Source organism: Homarus americanus, unplaced genomic scaffold (genome assembly GCF_018991925.1).
Source record: "Homarus americanus isolate GMGI-L3 unplaced genomic scaffold, GMGI_Hamer_2.0 scaffold41477, whole genome shotgun sequence".
Taxonomy (NCBI): Eukaryota; Metazoa; Arthropoda; class Malacostraca; order Decapoda; family Nephropidae; genus Homarus; species Homarus americanus.
In genome coordinates this window covers 4,600-22,657 of record NW_024731539.1, presented here as the reverse complement: position 1 = coordinate 22,657, position 18,058 = coordinate 4,600, and the positions used below count along the sequence as shown (strand labels likewise).

The following is an 18,058-nucleotide window of genomic DNA, read 5'->3' as shown; positions in this document are numbered from 1 at the left end:
TCTTTTCATTCCTCTTCCATCTTTGTCTCACTTCTGTTCCAACTCCTTCTCATTCTCTTCTTTCCCTGTCACCTATCATCCATCTTTCCCTTTCACACCTTGCTTTCCCCTTCCTTTCACCTCTCACTCATCTTCCTTCCTTCCCTCTTGCCCCTTTCATTTCCTAACATTCTCACCCAATACTCTTCGTCCTTTCTTTCACTCCTCCCTCCTTTTCCCTCTCATCCCTCACCAATCCTTTTTCCGTCACTTTCCCTTTCCAGTCTCTCTCTAACTCTTTTGTTTTGTTTTTGTTTACCATCAACAAGACACAATACAGTACCGTTCCATCATTCCCTCTCCCACAATTCCTTCACACGTGTTCAGATTGTTGACAGAATTTCCTAGACACTTTGGTAAACAAGTGGGATTTTAACCTCAATTTGTACGGATTTTTATGTTTTTTTTTTTTAGTTTTAGTTGTATAATAGAATTTTATTTGTTTGTTAATGTTGTTGTTGTTATTTGTCACGAGAAATAGTTATATATTTGTTTGTTTGTTTGTTAATGTTATTGTTATTTGTTAACATAAGTTTAGAGTTTACTATTGAGAAGTTAAGTTTATTATATGATTCAAGGATATATGTCAGATATGGTCAGGTTTTCCAGGGAATTTTGGCTTCATGTGTACAGAATATTTGGGTTCTGTTTGTTACTCTCTGTTCCCTTCCCTTCCCATTATTTCAGTGAGGGAAAAGAGGGAAAGGGGAGGTTAGGTTAGGATAGGATTGTAAAATTAGGTTAGGTCACCTTCCTCATCTACTTCCTCTTTTTCCTCTTTCCTTCCCTCACCTTCATCCTCTTTCTTCCCTCCTCCATGTCCCCTTCCTCTGACTTACCCTCTCTTTCTCCCTTTTCTTCCCTCATCTTTCTCCCCTTTCTTCCCTCTCACCACGACCATGATTATAACAACCACGACTGTAATCATAACCACGACATTGATTATAACAACCACGACTATGATTATAACAACTGCGACCGTGATTATAACAACTACGACAATGATCATAACCACGACCATGATTATAGCAACCACGACTATGATTGTAACAACCACGACCATGATTATAACAACCACGACCATGATTATAACACCTACGACCATGACTATAACACCTACGACCATGATTATAACAACCACTACTATGATTATAACAACCACGACTATGATTATAACAACCACGACTATGATTATAACAACCATGACTATGATTATGACAACCACGATTATGATTATAACACCCACGACCATGATTATAACAACCACGACCATGATTATAACAACCACGACCATGATTATAACAACCACGACCATGATTATAACACCACGACCATGATTAACAACCACGACTATGATTATAACAACCACGACCATGATTATAACAACCATGACTATGATTATGACAACCACGATTATGATTATAACACCCACGACATGATTATAACAACCACGACCATGATTATAACAACCACGACCATGATTATAACAACGACCATGATTATAACAACCACGACCTCATTATAACAACCGACCATGTTTTCTCATATACTATAGGAATAGCTGTGTTGAGTTCTGTTCTGGGCAGCCGAAACGGCACAATCATTTTTCATCAAACTTGGTGGAAAAATCGCAAAAACTCGTATAGTGGAGCAAACCTGGTCCCATGTCGATGGTCTCTTTAGGAAGACATTAATTAACCATTTTATTTACGCTGGAAAACGATGTCGCTGTACGCTGCTAGCCTTCCGGCGGTTGTGCGCTTTCCGCAGGCATTCGAACTTTTACGCTTTGGTAAACTGTACCGACGGACTCACCACCGGGCACGAAGTGCCCACGATCACTGTATCACATATGTACAGGACTGGTATTACCTGGCTATAAATAACACTTTAAAATACACCTTCTTAATTCATAGCATCATAATGCATCATCACTATAGTTCATCATCACTACACACAATTCATAGCATCATGACACATCATCACTATAGTTCACATTATCACTACACAATTCATGTCATGACACATTGTTCACATCATCACTACACAATTCATAGCATCATAATGCATCATCACTATAGTTCACATCATCGCACACACAGTTCATAGCATCATGACACATCATCACTTTATAGTTCACATCCTCCTCTCCAGTTCATAGCATCATGACACATCATCACTATAGTTCACATCATCACTACACAGTTCATAGCGTCATGACACATCATCCAATATAGTTCACATCATCACTACACAGTTCATTGCATCATGACACATCACTATAGTTCACATCATCACTACACAGTTCATGGCATCATGGTACATCATCATTAAAGTTCACATCATCACTACACAGTTCATAGCATCATGACACATCATCACTACACAATTCATAGCATGACACATCATCACTACACAGTTCATAGCATCATGACACATCATCACTATAGTTCACATCATCACTACACAGTTCATAGCATCATGACCACATCATCACTATAGTTCACATCATCGCCACCAATTCATAGCATGACGCATCATCACTACACAGTTCATGTCATAACACATCATCACTATAGTTCACATCATCACTACATACTTCATAGCGTCATGACACATCATCACTATAGTTCACATCATCACTACACAGTTCATAGCATCATGACACATCATCACTATACATTCCACATCATCACTAACCAGTTCATAGCATCAAGACACATCATCACTGATTCATCATATCCACACAATTCGCCAGCATGACACATCATCACTATAGTTCACATCATCACTACACAATTCATAACTTCCTGACACATTGTTTCACATCATCACTACACAATTCATAGCATCATGACACATCATTACTACAGTTCACATCATCACTACATAGTTCATAGCATCATGACACATCATCACTATACTTCACATCATCACTACACAATTCGCAGCATCATAACACATCATCACTATAGTTCACATCGCGGCCCTATAAGTTCACATCATCACCACCACAGTTCATAGCATCATGACACATCATCACTAGTTCACATCATCGCACTACACAATTCATAGCATCATAATAACACATCATCACTATAGTTCACATCATGACTAGTTCACATCATCACCACACAGTTCATAGCATCATGACACATCATCACTATAGTTCACATCATCACTACACAGTTCATAGCACATCATGACGCATCATCACTATAGTTCACATCATCACTACAATTCATGGCATTACACATCATCACTATAGTTCACACATCACTACACAGTTCATAGCATCATGACACAGCACTCATCACTATAGTTCACATCATCCCGCCACAATTCATAGTATCATGACACATTGTTCACATCATCACTATACAGCTCATAGCATCATGACATTGTTCATATCATCACTACACAATTCATAGCATCATAATGCATCATCACTATAGTTCACATCATCACTACACAATTCATAGCATCATGACATCATCATTATAGTTCACATTATCACTACACAATTCATAGCATCATGACACATTGTTCACATCATCACTACACAATTCACTTAGCATCATAATGCATCATCACTATAGTTCATCATCACTACACAGATCCTTAGCATCATGACACATCATCACTAAAAGTTCATCCTCCTCCACAGTTCATTGCATCATGACACATCATCACTATAGTTCACATCATCACTACAGTTCATATCATATTAACACATCATCACTATAGTTCACATCATGACTATAGTTCACATCCCCTCACTACACAGTTCGCAGCATGACACATCATCACTATAGTTCACGTCATCACTACACAGTTCATAGCATCATGACACATCATCACTATAGTTCACGTCATCACGCTACACAGTTCATAGCATCATGACACATCACATCACTGGATTCACATCCTCACTACCACAGTTCATAGCATCATGACATCATCACTAAAGTTTACATAGTCACTACACAGTTCATAGCATCATGCCATATCATCACTATAGTTCACTTTACAACTACACAGTTCATAACATCATTACACATCACTATACTTCACATCACCACTAAAAAGTTCAAAGCATCAAGACACATCATCATTATCGTTCACATCATCACTACATAGTTCATTGCATCATGACACATCATCACTGCATAGTTTATAGCATAAAGACACATTATTACTATATAGTTCACATCATCATTACACAGTTCATAGCATCAAGACACGTCATCCCTAAAGTTCACATCATCACTACACAATTTATAGCATCAAGACACATCATTTTAGTTCTCATCATTACTACACAGTTCTTAGCATCATGACACATCATCACTATAGTTCACATCAACACTGCACAGTTCTTAGCATCATGACACATCATCACTATAGTTCACATCATCACTACACAGTTCATAGCATCATGACACATCATCATTATAGTTCACATCAACACTACACAGTTCATAGCATCATGGCACATCATCACTATAGTTCACATCATCACTACACAATTCATAGCAACCTGACACATTGTTCACATCATCACTACACAGTTCATAGCATCATGACACATCATCACTATAGTTCACCTCATCACTACACAATTCATAGCATGACACATCATCACTATAGTTCACATCATCACTACACAATTCATAGCATGACACATCATCACTATAGTTCACATCATCACTACACAGTTCATAGCATCATGACACATCATCACTATAGTTCACATCATCAATACACAGTTCATAGCATCATGACACATCATCACTATAGTTCACATCATCACTACACAATTCATAGCATCCTGACACATTGTTCACATCATCACTACACAGTTCATAGCATCATGACACATCATCACTATAGTTCACCTCATCACTACACAATTCATAGCATGACACATCATCACTATAGTTCACATCATCACTACACAGTTCATAGCATCATGACACATCATCACTATAGTTCACATCATCACTACACAGTTCATAGCATCATGACACATCATCACTATAGTTCACATCATCACTACACAGTTCATAGCATCATGACACATCATCACTATAGTTCACATCATCACTACACAGTTCATAGCATCATGACACATCATCACTATAGTTCACGTCATCACTACACAGTTCATAGCATCACTTAGCTCTGTAGTAATGGGGAGGCTCTTACTACATTTATTCACAGATGCCTGAGGTGCCTGGGGCTCCTCGGGTGCCTTTATCATATTTCTATAAAACTTAATCTTATTTAAAAAAAATGGCTGATCTACACAAAAGATTTTTACAAGAATCCGTTCGCCAACTCAGTCGCATGGACGACGAGTTAGCTGAGGCGCACAAAACTATAAGTGCTATCAAAATAGTGGGCTTCGGTGTTAGTGTCGAGATACCCCCCAACACAAACCTCAACTTTGTGTTGGATAAAATAAAAAATTTGGGAGACCTCAGAAACCACAATAGAACCATTGTGGAAGCATGCGTCTACCTCCGATAGAAGGTAAGCAAGCTAAAATATATCCCAGACAATGGCGTAATGTATTATTTTTCCGCCCTGTGCGGAAAACAAACTAAGAAAGGTTATGATAAATTTGAATATGTCGTGTATCCTCCATTGGAGTTGTTCGACTTCAAAATATTCTTTGCAAAAGAATCGTTCAATACAGAAACGTTGACAAATTTGCATAATTTTTGTGCCAAGTCGCTGGCAAGTCTCGCCAAGCGCCTGGCCCCCTGCCCCCATGTAGATGACCCTCCCAAGGCGGTCACCGAAGGGGACGCTCCCCACGCGGTCGCCGAAGGGGACGCTTCCCAGGTGGTTGCCGGAGGGGACACTCCCCAGGCCGTCGCCGAAGAGGACGCTCCCCAGTCCGTCGCCGAAGGGGACGCTCTCCAGGCCGTCGCCGAAGGGGACGCTTCCCAGGCCGTCGCCGAAGGGGATGCTTCCCAGGCCGTCGCTGAAGGGGACGCTTCCCAGGCCGTCGCTGAAGGGGACACCCCACAGGTCGCTGAAGGGGACGCCCCCCAGGACGTCGCCGAAGGAGACGCCTCCCAGGCCGTCGCCGAGAACGTCCTCCAGGCCGTCGCCGAAGGAGACGCCTCCCAGGCCGTCGTCGAGGACGTCCTCCAGGCAGTCGCCGAAGAGGACGTCGCCGAAGAGGACGCTCCCCAGGCTGTCACCGAAGTGGACGCTCCCCAGGAGGTCACCGAAGGGGACGCTCCCCAGGCGGTCACCGAAGTGGACGCTCCCCAGGAGGTCACCGAAGGGGACGCTCCCCAGGAGGTCACCGAAGGGGACACTCCTCAGGAGGTCACCGAAGGGGACGCTCCCCAGGAGGTCACCGAAGTGGACGCTCCCCAGGAGGTCACCGAAGGGGACGCTCCCCAGGAGGTCACCGAAGGGGACGCTCCCCAGGAGGTCACCGAAGTGGACGCTCCCAGGAGGTCACCGAAGGGGACGCTCCCCAGGAGGTCACCGAAGGGGACGCTCCCCAGGAGGTCACCGAAGGGGACACTCCCCAGGAGGTCACCGAAGGGGACGCTCCCCAGGAGGTCACCGAAGTGGACGCTCCCCAGGAGGTCACCGAAGGGGACGCTCCCCAGGAGGTCACCGAAGGGGACGCTCCCCAGGAGGTCACCGAAGTGGACGCTCCCCAGGCGGTCACCGAAGTGGACGCTCCCCAGGAGGTCACCGAAGGGGACGCTCCCCAGGAGGTCACCGAAGGGGACGCTCCCCAGGAGGTCACCGAAGTGGACGCTCCCCAGGAGGTCACCGAAGGGGACGCTCCCCAGGAGGTCACCGAAGTGGACGCTCCCCAGGCGGTCACCGAAGGGGACGCTCCCCAGGCGGTCACCGAAGGGGACGCTACCCAGGCGGTCACCGAAGGGAACGCTCCCCAGGCGGTCACCGAAGGGGACGCATCCCAGGCGGTCAACGAAGGGGACACTCCCCAGGCGGTCACCGAAGGAAAGCCCTGGTATGCCCCTGTAGAGCTGCTGTCCAAGCCCTGGGCCAATAAACCAACTCACTGTTAAGAATACCTTGGTCCCATGGGCCCAAGGAATCTAAAATCAAAGGCTGAGCACGCACCAAACAGAGGGGCAGAAGCCTGTAAAGCTGCTGCCCAACAGGCCGGGCCATGGTCAAGGCTCGCTGGTTGAAAACAGCTATAAAACAAAAGTGATGACTAATCCCTGTTGTTTTATTTATTTGTTTATGTTTTTGTGTAAACTAAAATAAAGTATAAATTATTATTTGTATTATTACTCCACAAATATCTTATAAAGCAACTCCTGTATACAGCTCTTACTGCACTTACTTATATCACACACGCAAAACACTGGCCCTGCTTTTTTCTGTTTTGCTGTCCAGGCATTTTTCTGGTTTGTATGTGTGTGTTAACATTCTCTTTGCCTCTCATTACTAAAGACAATATTTTTGTTTCATAAAGTTTGTACCTAAAGGTTAAATATTATCGTGATGTTGCTGTGTCGTCCAGCCATTTTCTTTATATTTTGGTCGGTCAATAAACAATTATATATTATGCTTAGGTTAGTTATAGTAATTACAAAAACAACGACAACAATGACATACTACTGCTACTACTACTACTACTACAGCAACTACTACTACAACGACTACTACTACAATTTTTTCAAAACGTCCTCCAGCCCGCCCAATAGCCATAACCTTCCGCCATTTTATTACCTTAATATTAAATATCCCAATACACAAGTAGCTATCCCATCTGTGTTGAATTAGTTGAGCTGCAGATCTATGCGGCATTCAGTGACTGTAGCCTCATATCATTATCTGCAGCTGTTGTCCATTGAGCAGAAGCCTTGCCCCTGAGGCAAGCAAAGCCGACCTAAGGAGAGAGAAAGACAGTCGACATCTCATCCAGGCTGTAACATAACTTCTAAGTTGCTGCTTCTGTTCGGAGATCACCTCCGCTAGTCTGGCGTAGAAGCATCTTGCACTTGGTCCCATCCCACCAGAGGTTGTGAACTCTAAAGGAGTGAAGCTGCCTTGATCAACGTTTTTGAGTTATCTCCCATATGCCCCTCTCTTGTCTCTACTATTATCCTTCCATTAATATATCAATACCATTATTCCTCTCCCTCACACACTCTCCTGCTCTCCTTCATTCTCCTCAATTTCCCCACTCCCTCCCCACCCCACCCCCTCCTCCTCCCCTCCCCCTCACTCTCCCTCCCCATCACACCTCACCCTCCCTCTCCCTCACACCTCCCCTGCTCTGCCCACGCTCCCTCCCTCCCTCTCCCTCTATCCCTCCCTCCCCCTCTCACTCCCTCCTCTCTCATTCTCCCTCCTTCACAGTCCCTCACTCCCTCCCCATTCCTCCCCCCTCTCCTCACAGTCCCTTCCTCCCTCCTCATCTCCCTTCACTCTGCCTCTCCTCTCTCACACCTCGTCTCCCCCTACTCCCTCCCTTCCCTCTCCCCCATCCTCCCTCACCCCTCTCACTCACATTCCTCCTCCATCTCCCTCCCTCCCTCCATCTCACTCCTGCCCTCCTCTCCCCCCATTTTTCTCTCCCCCACCCTCTCCCGTCTCCCCCACCCCTTTCTCCTCTCCCCCACCTCACTCTCCCTCACTCTCCCTCACTTCACCTCCTTTGTTCTATTGAATCCAATCTCACATATATTTTTTCTACAGCTTTGGTGCTGTCAGCTGTTGCTAGAACTGCCATTGGATTCTTCTAGCCTTTTTTCTCATGATACAGAGCGTTCTATTGGCTCTCCTAACTAGACTCGGGTTACAGGAGCGTCCTATTGGCTCTGACTCAGACCCTCAGGTTACAGAGACTCCCATTGGCTCTTCTGACTAGACTATGTGACAAGACTCCCATTGGATCTTCTGACTAGACCTCGCGTTACAGAGAGTCCTATAGGTTAATTCTGACCTCTCCTTATAAGAACATAAGAATCTAACTGGAATCTAATTTCTTTTGTGATCGCTGTTTGCAAGTTAGTTCCCTACCTCGACATTGCTAATGAGGTTTTCTCTGTTAGACAGAACTAAATCAGTATATTATTTCCCGTGTGGGTTCGGTTATATGTTGACTTAGGAAACAGTCCTGGTTGTCTCAAATCCTCTGATTCTGAGTTGTAAGGTCAGTCCAATCTATTTGGAATTCTACCTATACTGTTTATGTTTGTAGTTTAAGCAAGTACTAAGTTCTTCTATTGGATAGAGTGTGTGTGTGTGTGTGTGTGTGTGTGTGTGTGTGTGTGTGTGTGTGTGTGTGTGTGTGTGTGTCCCCGCCCACTTATTATCAAAAGCCACCTATTGGTTATTCTGATCTCTCCGCGTGCTACTGAATACTTTCTATTGGTTATTTAACACCGTGTTCGTATTACAGCGCCTCCCATTGGCTATTTAAGGCTCGGCTCGTGTTTCCAGAGTTGTCGTAATTGATTGACAAAGGGACGAGGAAGATTAAATATTGACCTTAGTTGATGAAGCGTCTAACCTCGACCTATTCCTTCCACCCTCTGTAAATTCCTCTGTTTCCCACACTCCTTATTTCGTCTCCCTTCTTTACTCCCCCTCCGTTATCTCTTACCATTTCCTTCCTCTCCACACCTTCATCATCTCCTCTCCATCCCCTTTCTCTTCTACTGTCTCACATCTCTTTTTTTTCGTTCTTCTCATCCCTTCCTCTCTTTTCTTTCTTTCCTCCCTATCTGTTTTTCCTTTCTTCTCTCTCTCTCTCTTCTTTCTCTGCTCCCTCCCATCCCTCCCTCCTTTCTTCCATCTTTCCCTCTCCTTTCTCTTTTTCTCATTCTCCCACCGCCTCTCTGCACCCTCCCTCTCATCTATTCTCTCTCTTATTCCTCTTTCCTCTTCTCGCCCACTCTTCCTCTTGATTTCATTTCTCCTTCCTTACTCTCTCTCCCTTCTCACTTCGTACTATCTCTTACTCTCCCTTTTTCTCCCTAACTCTCTCCCTACTCTTTTTTTCATATTCTCCTTCCTCTCCCTCACTCCCCCTCCCCCCGCTCTCACTCTTTCTCTCCCTTCCCTCCTTTCTCCCAGCTATCAGGTTTCTTTCCTAACATGATCAAGACAAAAGGTTTTCAAGTACCTGAGAGTCGTTTATGTAATCTCTCTCTCTCTCTCTCTCTCTCTCTCTCTCTCTCTCTCTCTCTGTGCCTCTTCCATTTTCTGTCTTATCTCTGCCTTTTTATGCCTTCCTCACCTCCTTCCACTCAACCTCTTATACCTTACCTTTCCCTTCCTCTTACCTTTCCTTTTCCCGATCACTTTCATTCTTTACCTTTCTTTTTTTCTCTCCCCACCCCTGTCTCTCTTTCCTCTAATTCCTCTCGCTTCTTTTCCACCTTCCTCTTACATCTGTTCCACCTTCTTCTCATTCCTCTTCCACCTTCTTCTCATTCCTCTTCCACCTTCTTTTCATTCCTCTTCCATCTTTGTCTCACTTCTGTTCCAACTCCTTCTCATTCTCTTCTTTCCCTGTCACCTATCATCCATCTTTCCCTTTCACACCTTGCTTTCCCCTTCCTTTCACCTCTCACTCATCTTCCTTCCTTCCCTCTTGCCCCTTTCATTTCCTAACATTCTCACCCAATACTCTTCGTCCTTTCTTTCACTCCTCCCTCCTTTTCCCTCTCATCCCTTTTACCTCCCTCCATCAATCTCCTTTCTTCCTCTCGTCCTCACCCCTTCCGTCACTTTTCCCTTTCCAGTCTCCTCTAACTCTTTGTTTTTGTTTTGTTTACCATCAACAGACAATACAGTACCGTTCCATCATTCCCTCTCCCACAATTCCTTCACACGTGTTCAGTTGTTGACAGAATTCCTAGACACTTTGGTAAACAAGTGGGTTTTAACCTCAATTTGTAGGATTTTTTTTTTTTTAGTTTTAGTTGTATAATAAATTTTATTTGTTTGATAATGTTGTTGTTGTTATTTCAAGAGAAATAGTTATATATTTTTTTGTTTGTTTGTTAAATATTGTTATTTGTTAACATAAGTTTAGAGTTTACTATTGATTAAGTTTATTATATGATTCAGGATATATGTCAGATATGGCAGGTTTTCCAGAATTTAGGCTCATGTGTACAGTATATTTGGGTTCTGTTTGTTACTCTGTTCCTTCCTTCCATTATTTGAGTAAAAAAAGAGGATAGATAGTAAAATTAGGTTGGTCACCTTCCTCATCCTCCCTCTTTTCCTCTTTTCTTCCTCACCTTCATCCTCTTTCTTCCCTCCTCCATGTCCTTCCTCTGACTTACCCTCTCTTTCTTCCTCATCTTTCTCCTTTCTTCCTCTCACCACGACCATGTTTATAACAACCACGACTGTAATCATAACCACGACTTGATTATAACCCGACTATGATTATAACAACTGCGACCGTGATTATAACAACTACGACAATGATATAACCCGACCATGATTATAGCAACCACGACTATGATTGTAACAACCGACCATGATTATAACAACCGACCACCATTATAACACCTACGACCGACTATAACACCTACGACCATGATTATAACAACCACTACTATGATTATAACACCCACGACCACGATTATAACAACCACGACTATGATTATAATAACCACGACTACGATTATAACAACCACGACCATGATTATAACACCTACGACCATGACTATAACACCATACGCCAGTTACAACCACTACTATGATTATAACAAACACTACTGATTATAACACCACGACCATGATTAACAACCACGACTATGATTATAACAACCACGACCATGATTATAACAACCATGACTATGATTATGACAACCACGATTATGATTATAACACCCACGACATGATTATAACAACCACGACCATGATTATAACAACCACGACCATGATTATAACAACGACCATGATTATAACAACCACGACCTCATTATAACAACCGACCATGTTTTCTCATATACTATAGGAATAGCTGTGTTGAGTTCTGTTCTGGGCAGCCGAAACGGCACAATCATTTTTCATCAAACTTGGTGGAAAAATCGCAAAAACTCGTATAGTGGAGCAAACCTGGTCCCATGTCGATGGTCTCTTTAGGAAGACATTAATTAACCATTTTATTTACGCTGGAAAACGATGTCGCTGTACGCTGCTAGCCTTCCGGCGGTTGTGCGCTTTCCGCAGGCATTCGAACTTTTACGCTTTGGTAAACTGTACCGACGGACTCACCACCGGGCACGAAGTGCCCACGATCACTGTATCACATATGTACAGGACTGGTATTACCTGGCTATAAATAACACTTTAAAATACACCTTCTTAATTCATAGCATCATAATGCATCATCACTATAGTTCATCATCACTACACACAATTCATAGCATCATGACACATCATCACTATAGTTCACATTATCACTACACAATTCATGTCATGACACATTGTTCACATCATCACTACACAATTCATAGCATCATAATGCATCATCACTATAGTTCACATCATCGCACACACAGTTCATAGCATCATGACACATCATCACTTTATAGTTCACATCCTCCTCTCCAGTTCATAGCATCATGACACATCATCACTATAGTTCACATCATCACTACACAGTTCATAGCGTCATGACACATCATCCAATATAGTTCACATCATCACTACACAGTTCATTGCATCATGACACATCACTATAGTTCACATCATCACTACACAGTTCATGGCATCATGGTACATCATCATTAAAGTTCACATCATCACTACACAGTTCATAGCATCATGACACATCATCACTACACAATTCATAGCATGACACATCATCACTACACAGTTCATAGCATCATGACACATCATCACTATAGTTCACATCATCACTACACAGTTCATAGCATCATGACCACATCATCACTATAGTTCACATCATCGCCACCAATTCATAGCATGACGCATCATCACTACACAGTTCATGTCATAACACATCATCACTATAGTTCACATCATCACTACATACTTCATAGCGTCATGACACATCATCACTATAGTTCACATCATCACTACACAGTTCATAGCATCATGACACATCATCACTATACATTCCACATCATCACTAACCAGTTCATAGCATCAAGACACATCATCACTGATTCATCATATCCACACAATTCGCCAGCATGACACATCATCACTATAGTTCACATCATCACTACACAATTCATAACTTCCTGACACATTGTTTCACATCATCACTACACAATTCATAGCATCATGACACATCATTACTACAGTTCACATCATCACTACATAGTTCATAGCATCATGACACATCATCACTATACTTCACATCATCACTACACAATTCGCAGCATCATAACACATCATCACTATAGTTCACATCGCGGCCCTATAAGTTCACATCATCACCACCACAGTTCATAGCATCATGACACATCATCACTAGTTCACATCATCGCACTACACAATTCATAGCATCATAATAACACATCATCACTATAGTTCACATCATGACTAGTTCACATCATCACCACACAGTTCATAGCATCATGACACATCATCACTATAGTTCACATCATCACTACACAGTTCATAGCACATCATGACGCATCATCACTATAGTTCACATCATCACTACAATTCATGGCATTACACATCATCACTATAGTTCACACATCACTACACAGTTCATAGCATCATGACACAGCACTCATCACTATAGTTCACATCATCCCGCCACAATTCATAGTATCATGACACATTGTTCACATCATCACTATACAGCTCATAGCATCATGACATTGTTCATATCATCACTACACAATTCATAGCATCATAATGCATCATCACTATAGTTCACATCATCACTACACAATTCATAGCATCATGACATCATCATTATAGTTCACATTATCACTACACAATTCATAGCATCATGACACATTGTTCACATCATCACTACACAATTCACTTAGCATCATAATGCATCATCACTATAGTTCATCATCACTACACAGATCCTTAGCATCATGACACATCATCACTAAAAGTTCATCCTCCTCCACAGTTCATTGCATCATGACACATCATCACTATAGTTCACATCATCACTACAGTTCATATCATATTAACACATCATCACTATAGTTCACATCATGACTATAGTTCACATCCCCTCACTACACAGTTCGCAGCATGACACATCATCACTATAGTTCACGTCATCACTACACAGTTCATAGCATCATGACACATCATCACTATAGTTCACGTCATCACGCTACACAGTTCATAGCATCATGACACATCACATCACTGGATTCACATCCTCACTACCACAGTTCATAGCATCATGACATCATCACTATGGTTACGTCATCACTACACAGTTCATAGCATCATGACATCATCACTATAGTTCATCATCGCTACACAGTTCATAGCATCATAACTTACATCATCACTATAGTTCACATCATCACTACACGGTTCATCATAAAACATCATCACTATAGTTCACATCATCACTATAGTTCACGTCATCACTACACAGTTCATAGCATCGACACATCATCGTATAGTTCACATCATCACTACACAGTTCATAGCATCATGACACATCATCACTATAGTTCATCATCACTACACAGTTCATAGCATCATAACACATCATCACTATAGTTCACATCACTCACTACACAGTTCATAGCATCATGACACATCATCACTATAGTTCACATCCTCATACACATTTCATAGCATCATGACACATCATGACTATAGTTCATCCTCACTACACAGTTCATACCATCATGGCACATCATCACTATAATTCACGTCATCACTACCACACAGTTCATAATGTGACACATCATCACTATAGTTCACATCCTCACTACACAGATCCCATAGCATCATGACACATCATCACTAAAGTTCATCACTCTCTCCACAGTTCATTTGCATCATGACACATCATCACTATAGTTCATCATCACTACACAATTCATAGCATCATAACACATCATCACTATAGTTCACATCATGACTATAATTTTACATCCTCACTACACAGTTCATAGCATCATGACACATCATCACTAAAGTTCACATCCACTCACTCCACAGTTCATTGCATCATGACACATCGCCACTATAGTTCATCATCACTACGCAGTTCATAGCATCATGACACATCATCACTATAGTTCATCATCACTACACAGTTCATTACATCATGACACATCATCACTATAATTCATCATCACTACACAGTTCATAGCATCATGACACATCATCACTAAGTTTCACATCCTCACTACACAATTCGCAGCATCATAATGCATCATCACTATAGTTTACAGCATCACTACACAGTTCATAGCATCATGACACATCATCACTAAAATTCACATCCTCATTCCACAGTTCATTGCATCATGACACATCATCACTATAGTTCATCATCACTACACACAGTTCATTGCATCATGACACATCACATCCACTACGGTTTCCATCATCACTACACAGTTCATTACATCATGACACATCATCACTATAGTTCGTCCATCACCACACAGTTCATAGCATCATAGCTCTGTGTAGTAATGGGGGAGGCTCTTTACTACATTTATTCACAGATACTTAATGGTGCCTGGGAATATCTCGGGTGCCTGTATTATATTTCTATAAAACTTAATTTTGTTGACGCAAAATGGTTGATCTACACAAAAGATTTTTTACGAATCCGTTAATAACTCAGTCGCATGTGGACGACGGAGTTGTAGCTGAGCCTTACAAAAATATAAGTGCTATCAAAATAGTGGGCTTCGGTGTTGGTGATAAGATACCCCCCAACACAAACCTCAACTTTGTGTTGGATAAAATAAAAAGATTTGGAAGACCTCAGATACCACAATAGAACCATTGTGGAAACGTGCGTCTACCTCCGATAGAATTAAGCAAGCTAAAATATATCCCAGACAATGGCGTAATGTATTATTTTCCGCTCTGTGCGGAAAAACAAACTAAAAGGTTATGATAAATTTGAATATCGTGTATCCTATCCTCCATTGGAGTTGTTCGACTTCAAAATATTCTTTTACAAAAAGACTTGTTTAATACAGAAACGTTGAAAAGTTACATAATTTTTGTGCTAACTGCTGGCGAGTTTCTGCAAGCGCCTGGCCCCCTGCCCCATGTAGATGACGCTCCCATGGTGGTCACCGAAGGACGCTCCCCACGCGGTCGCAGAAGGACGCTTCCCAGGTGGTCGCCGAAGGATGCTCCAGGCCGTCGCCGAAGAGGACGCTCCCCAGGCCGTCGCCGAAGAGGACGATCCCCAGGCCATCGCCGAAGAGGACGCCCCAGCGCCGTCGCCGAAGGACGCTCCCCAGGCCGTCGCCAAGGGGACGCTCCCAGGCCGTCGCCGAAGGGGACGCTCCCAGGTCGCCGAAGAGGACGCCCCCAGACCGTCGCCAAAGGGATGCTCCCAGCTGTCGCCGAAGGTGACGCTCCCCAGTCCGTCGCCGAAGAGGAGGCTCCCCAGGCCGTCGCCGAAGAGGACGCCCCCAGGCTGTCGCCGAAGAGACGCTCCCCAGACCGTCGTCGAAGGGGACGCTCCCCAGCCGTCGCCGAAGGACCCTACCCAGGCCGTCGCCGAAGGACGCTTCCAGGCCGTCGCCGAATGGGACGCTCCCAGGCCGTCGCCGAAGGGACCTTCCCAGGCCGTCGCCGAAGGGGACGCTCCCCAGGCTGTCGCCGAAGGGACGCTACCGAGGCCGTCGCCGAAGGGCTCCCCGGCCGTCGCCGAATGGGACGTTCCCCAGGCCGTCCCCGAAGGGACGCTTCCCAGGCCGTCGCCGAAGGGGAAACCCCACAGGTCGCCGAACGGACGCCCCAGGCCGTCGCCGAAGGACGCCTCCCAGGCCGTCGCCGAAGGAGACGCCTCCCAGGCCGTTGCCGAAGGACCCCCCAGGTAGCCGAAGAGGATGCCCCCAGGTGGTCGCCGAAAGGACGTTCCCCAGGTGGTCGCCAAGGAACGTTCCAGGCGGTCACCGAAGGGGACGCTCCCCAGGCGGTCACCGAAGGGGACGCTCCCCAGAAGGTCGCCGAATGGGACGCTCACCAGGCCGTCGCCGAGAGGGACACTCCCCAGGCGGTCACCGACGGGGACGCTCCCCAGAAGGTCGCCGAATGGGACGCTCACCAGGCCGTCGCCGAGAGGGACGCTCCCCAGGCGGTCACCGAAGGGGACGCTCCCCAGAAGGTCGCCGAATGGGACGCTCACCAGGCCGTCGCCGAGAGGGACACTCCCCAGGCGGTCACCAAAGAGGAAGCTCCCCAGGCTGTCACCGGAGGGAAAGCTCCCCGTAGAGCTGCTGTCCAAATGCCCTGGGCCAATAAACCAATTCACCAGGCCAAGAATACCTTGGTCCCAGGGGCCCAAGGTAATCTAAAATCAAAGGCTGAGCACGCACCAAACAGAGTGGCAGAAGCCCGTAAAGCTGCTGCCCAACAGGGCCGGGCCATGGTCAAGGCTCGCCGGTTGAAAACAGCTATAAAACAAAAGTGATGACTAATCCCCGTTGTTTTATTTATTTGTTTATGTTTTTGTGTAAACTAAAAATAAAGTATGAATTAATATTATTTGTATTATTACTCCACAAATATCTTATAAAGCAACTCCTGTATACAGCTCTTACTGCACTTACTTATATCACACACGCAAAACACTGGCCCTGCTTTTCTGTTTTGCTGTCCAGGCATTTTTCTGGTTTGTATGTGTAAGAAAGGTTAACATTCTCTTTGCCTCTCATTACTAAAGACAATATTTGTGTTTCTCATAAAGTTTGTACCTAAAGGTTAAATATTATCGTGATGTTGCTGTGTCGTCCAGCCATTTTCTCTATATTTTGGTCGGTCAATAAACAATTATATATTATGCTTAGGTTAGGTTATAGTAATTACA

General features: G+C 43.9%; 2 protein-coding genes across 2 annotated transcripts; both read left to right on the top strand.

Annotated features, from left to right (window-relative positions):
- The first annotated feature begins 5,610 nt into the window (after window positions 1–5,610).
- Window positions 5,611–7,109, top strand: LOC121867624 (skin secretory protein xP2-like). The gene is made up of 2 exons (XM_042367638.1): window positions 5,611–6,330; window positions 6,894–7,109. The coding sequence occupies exons 1-2, from the start codon at window positions 5,611–5,613 to the stop codon at window positions 7,107–7,109; spliced, it is 936 nt and encodes a 311-aa protein (XP_042223572.1).
- A 9,194-nt stretch (window positions 7,110–16,303) lies between these two features.
- LOC121867623 (skin secretory protein xP2-like) lies at window positions 16,304–17,662 on the top strand. The gene has a single exon (XM_042367637.1). It carries the CDS (start codon window positions 16,304–16,306, stop codon window positions 17,660–17,662), a length of 1,359 nt encoding a protein of 452 aa, XP_042223571.1.
- Window positions 17,663–18,058: the final 396 nt, after the last annotated feature.

What these genes read in the sequence shown, in the direction of transcription:
- LOC121867624 (XM_042367638.1), top strand. Translation starts at nt 5,611, where the DNA reads ATGTATTATTTTTCCGCCCTGTGCGGAAAACAAACTAAGAAAGGTTAT. An exon ending in AAGTGGACGCTCCCCAGGAG is followed by an intron (nt 6,331 to 6,893) that starts GTCACCGAAGGG and finishes GACGCTCCCCAG; the next exon opens with GCGGTCACCGAAGGGGACGC.
- LOC121867623 (XM_042367637.1), top strand. Translation starts at nt 16,304, where the DNA reads ATGGTGGTCACCGAAGGACGCTCCCCACGCGGTCGCAGAAGGACGCTT.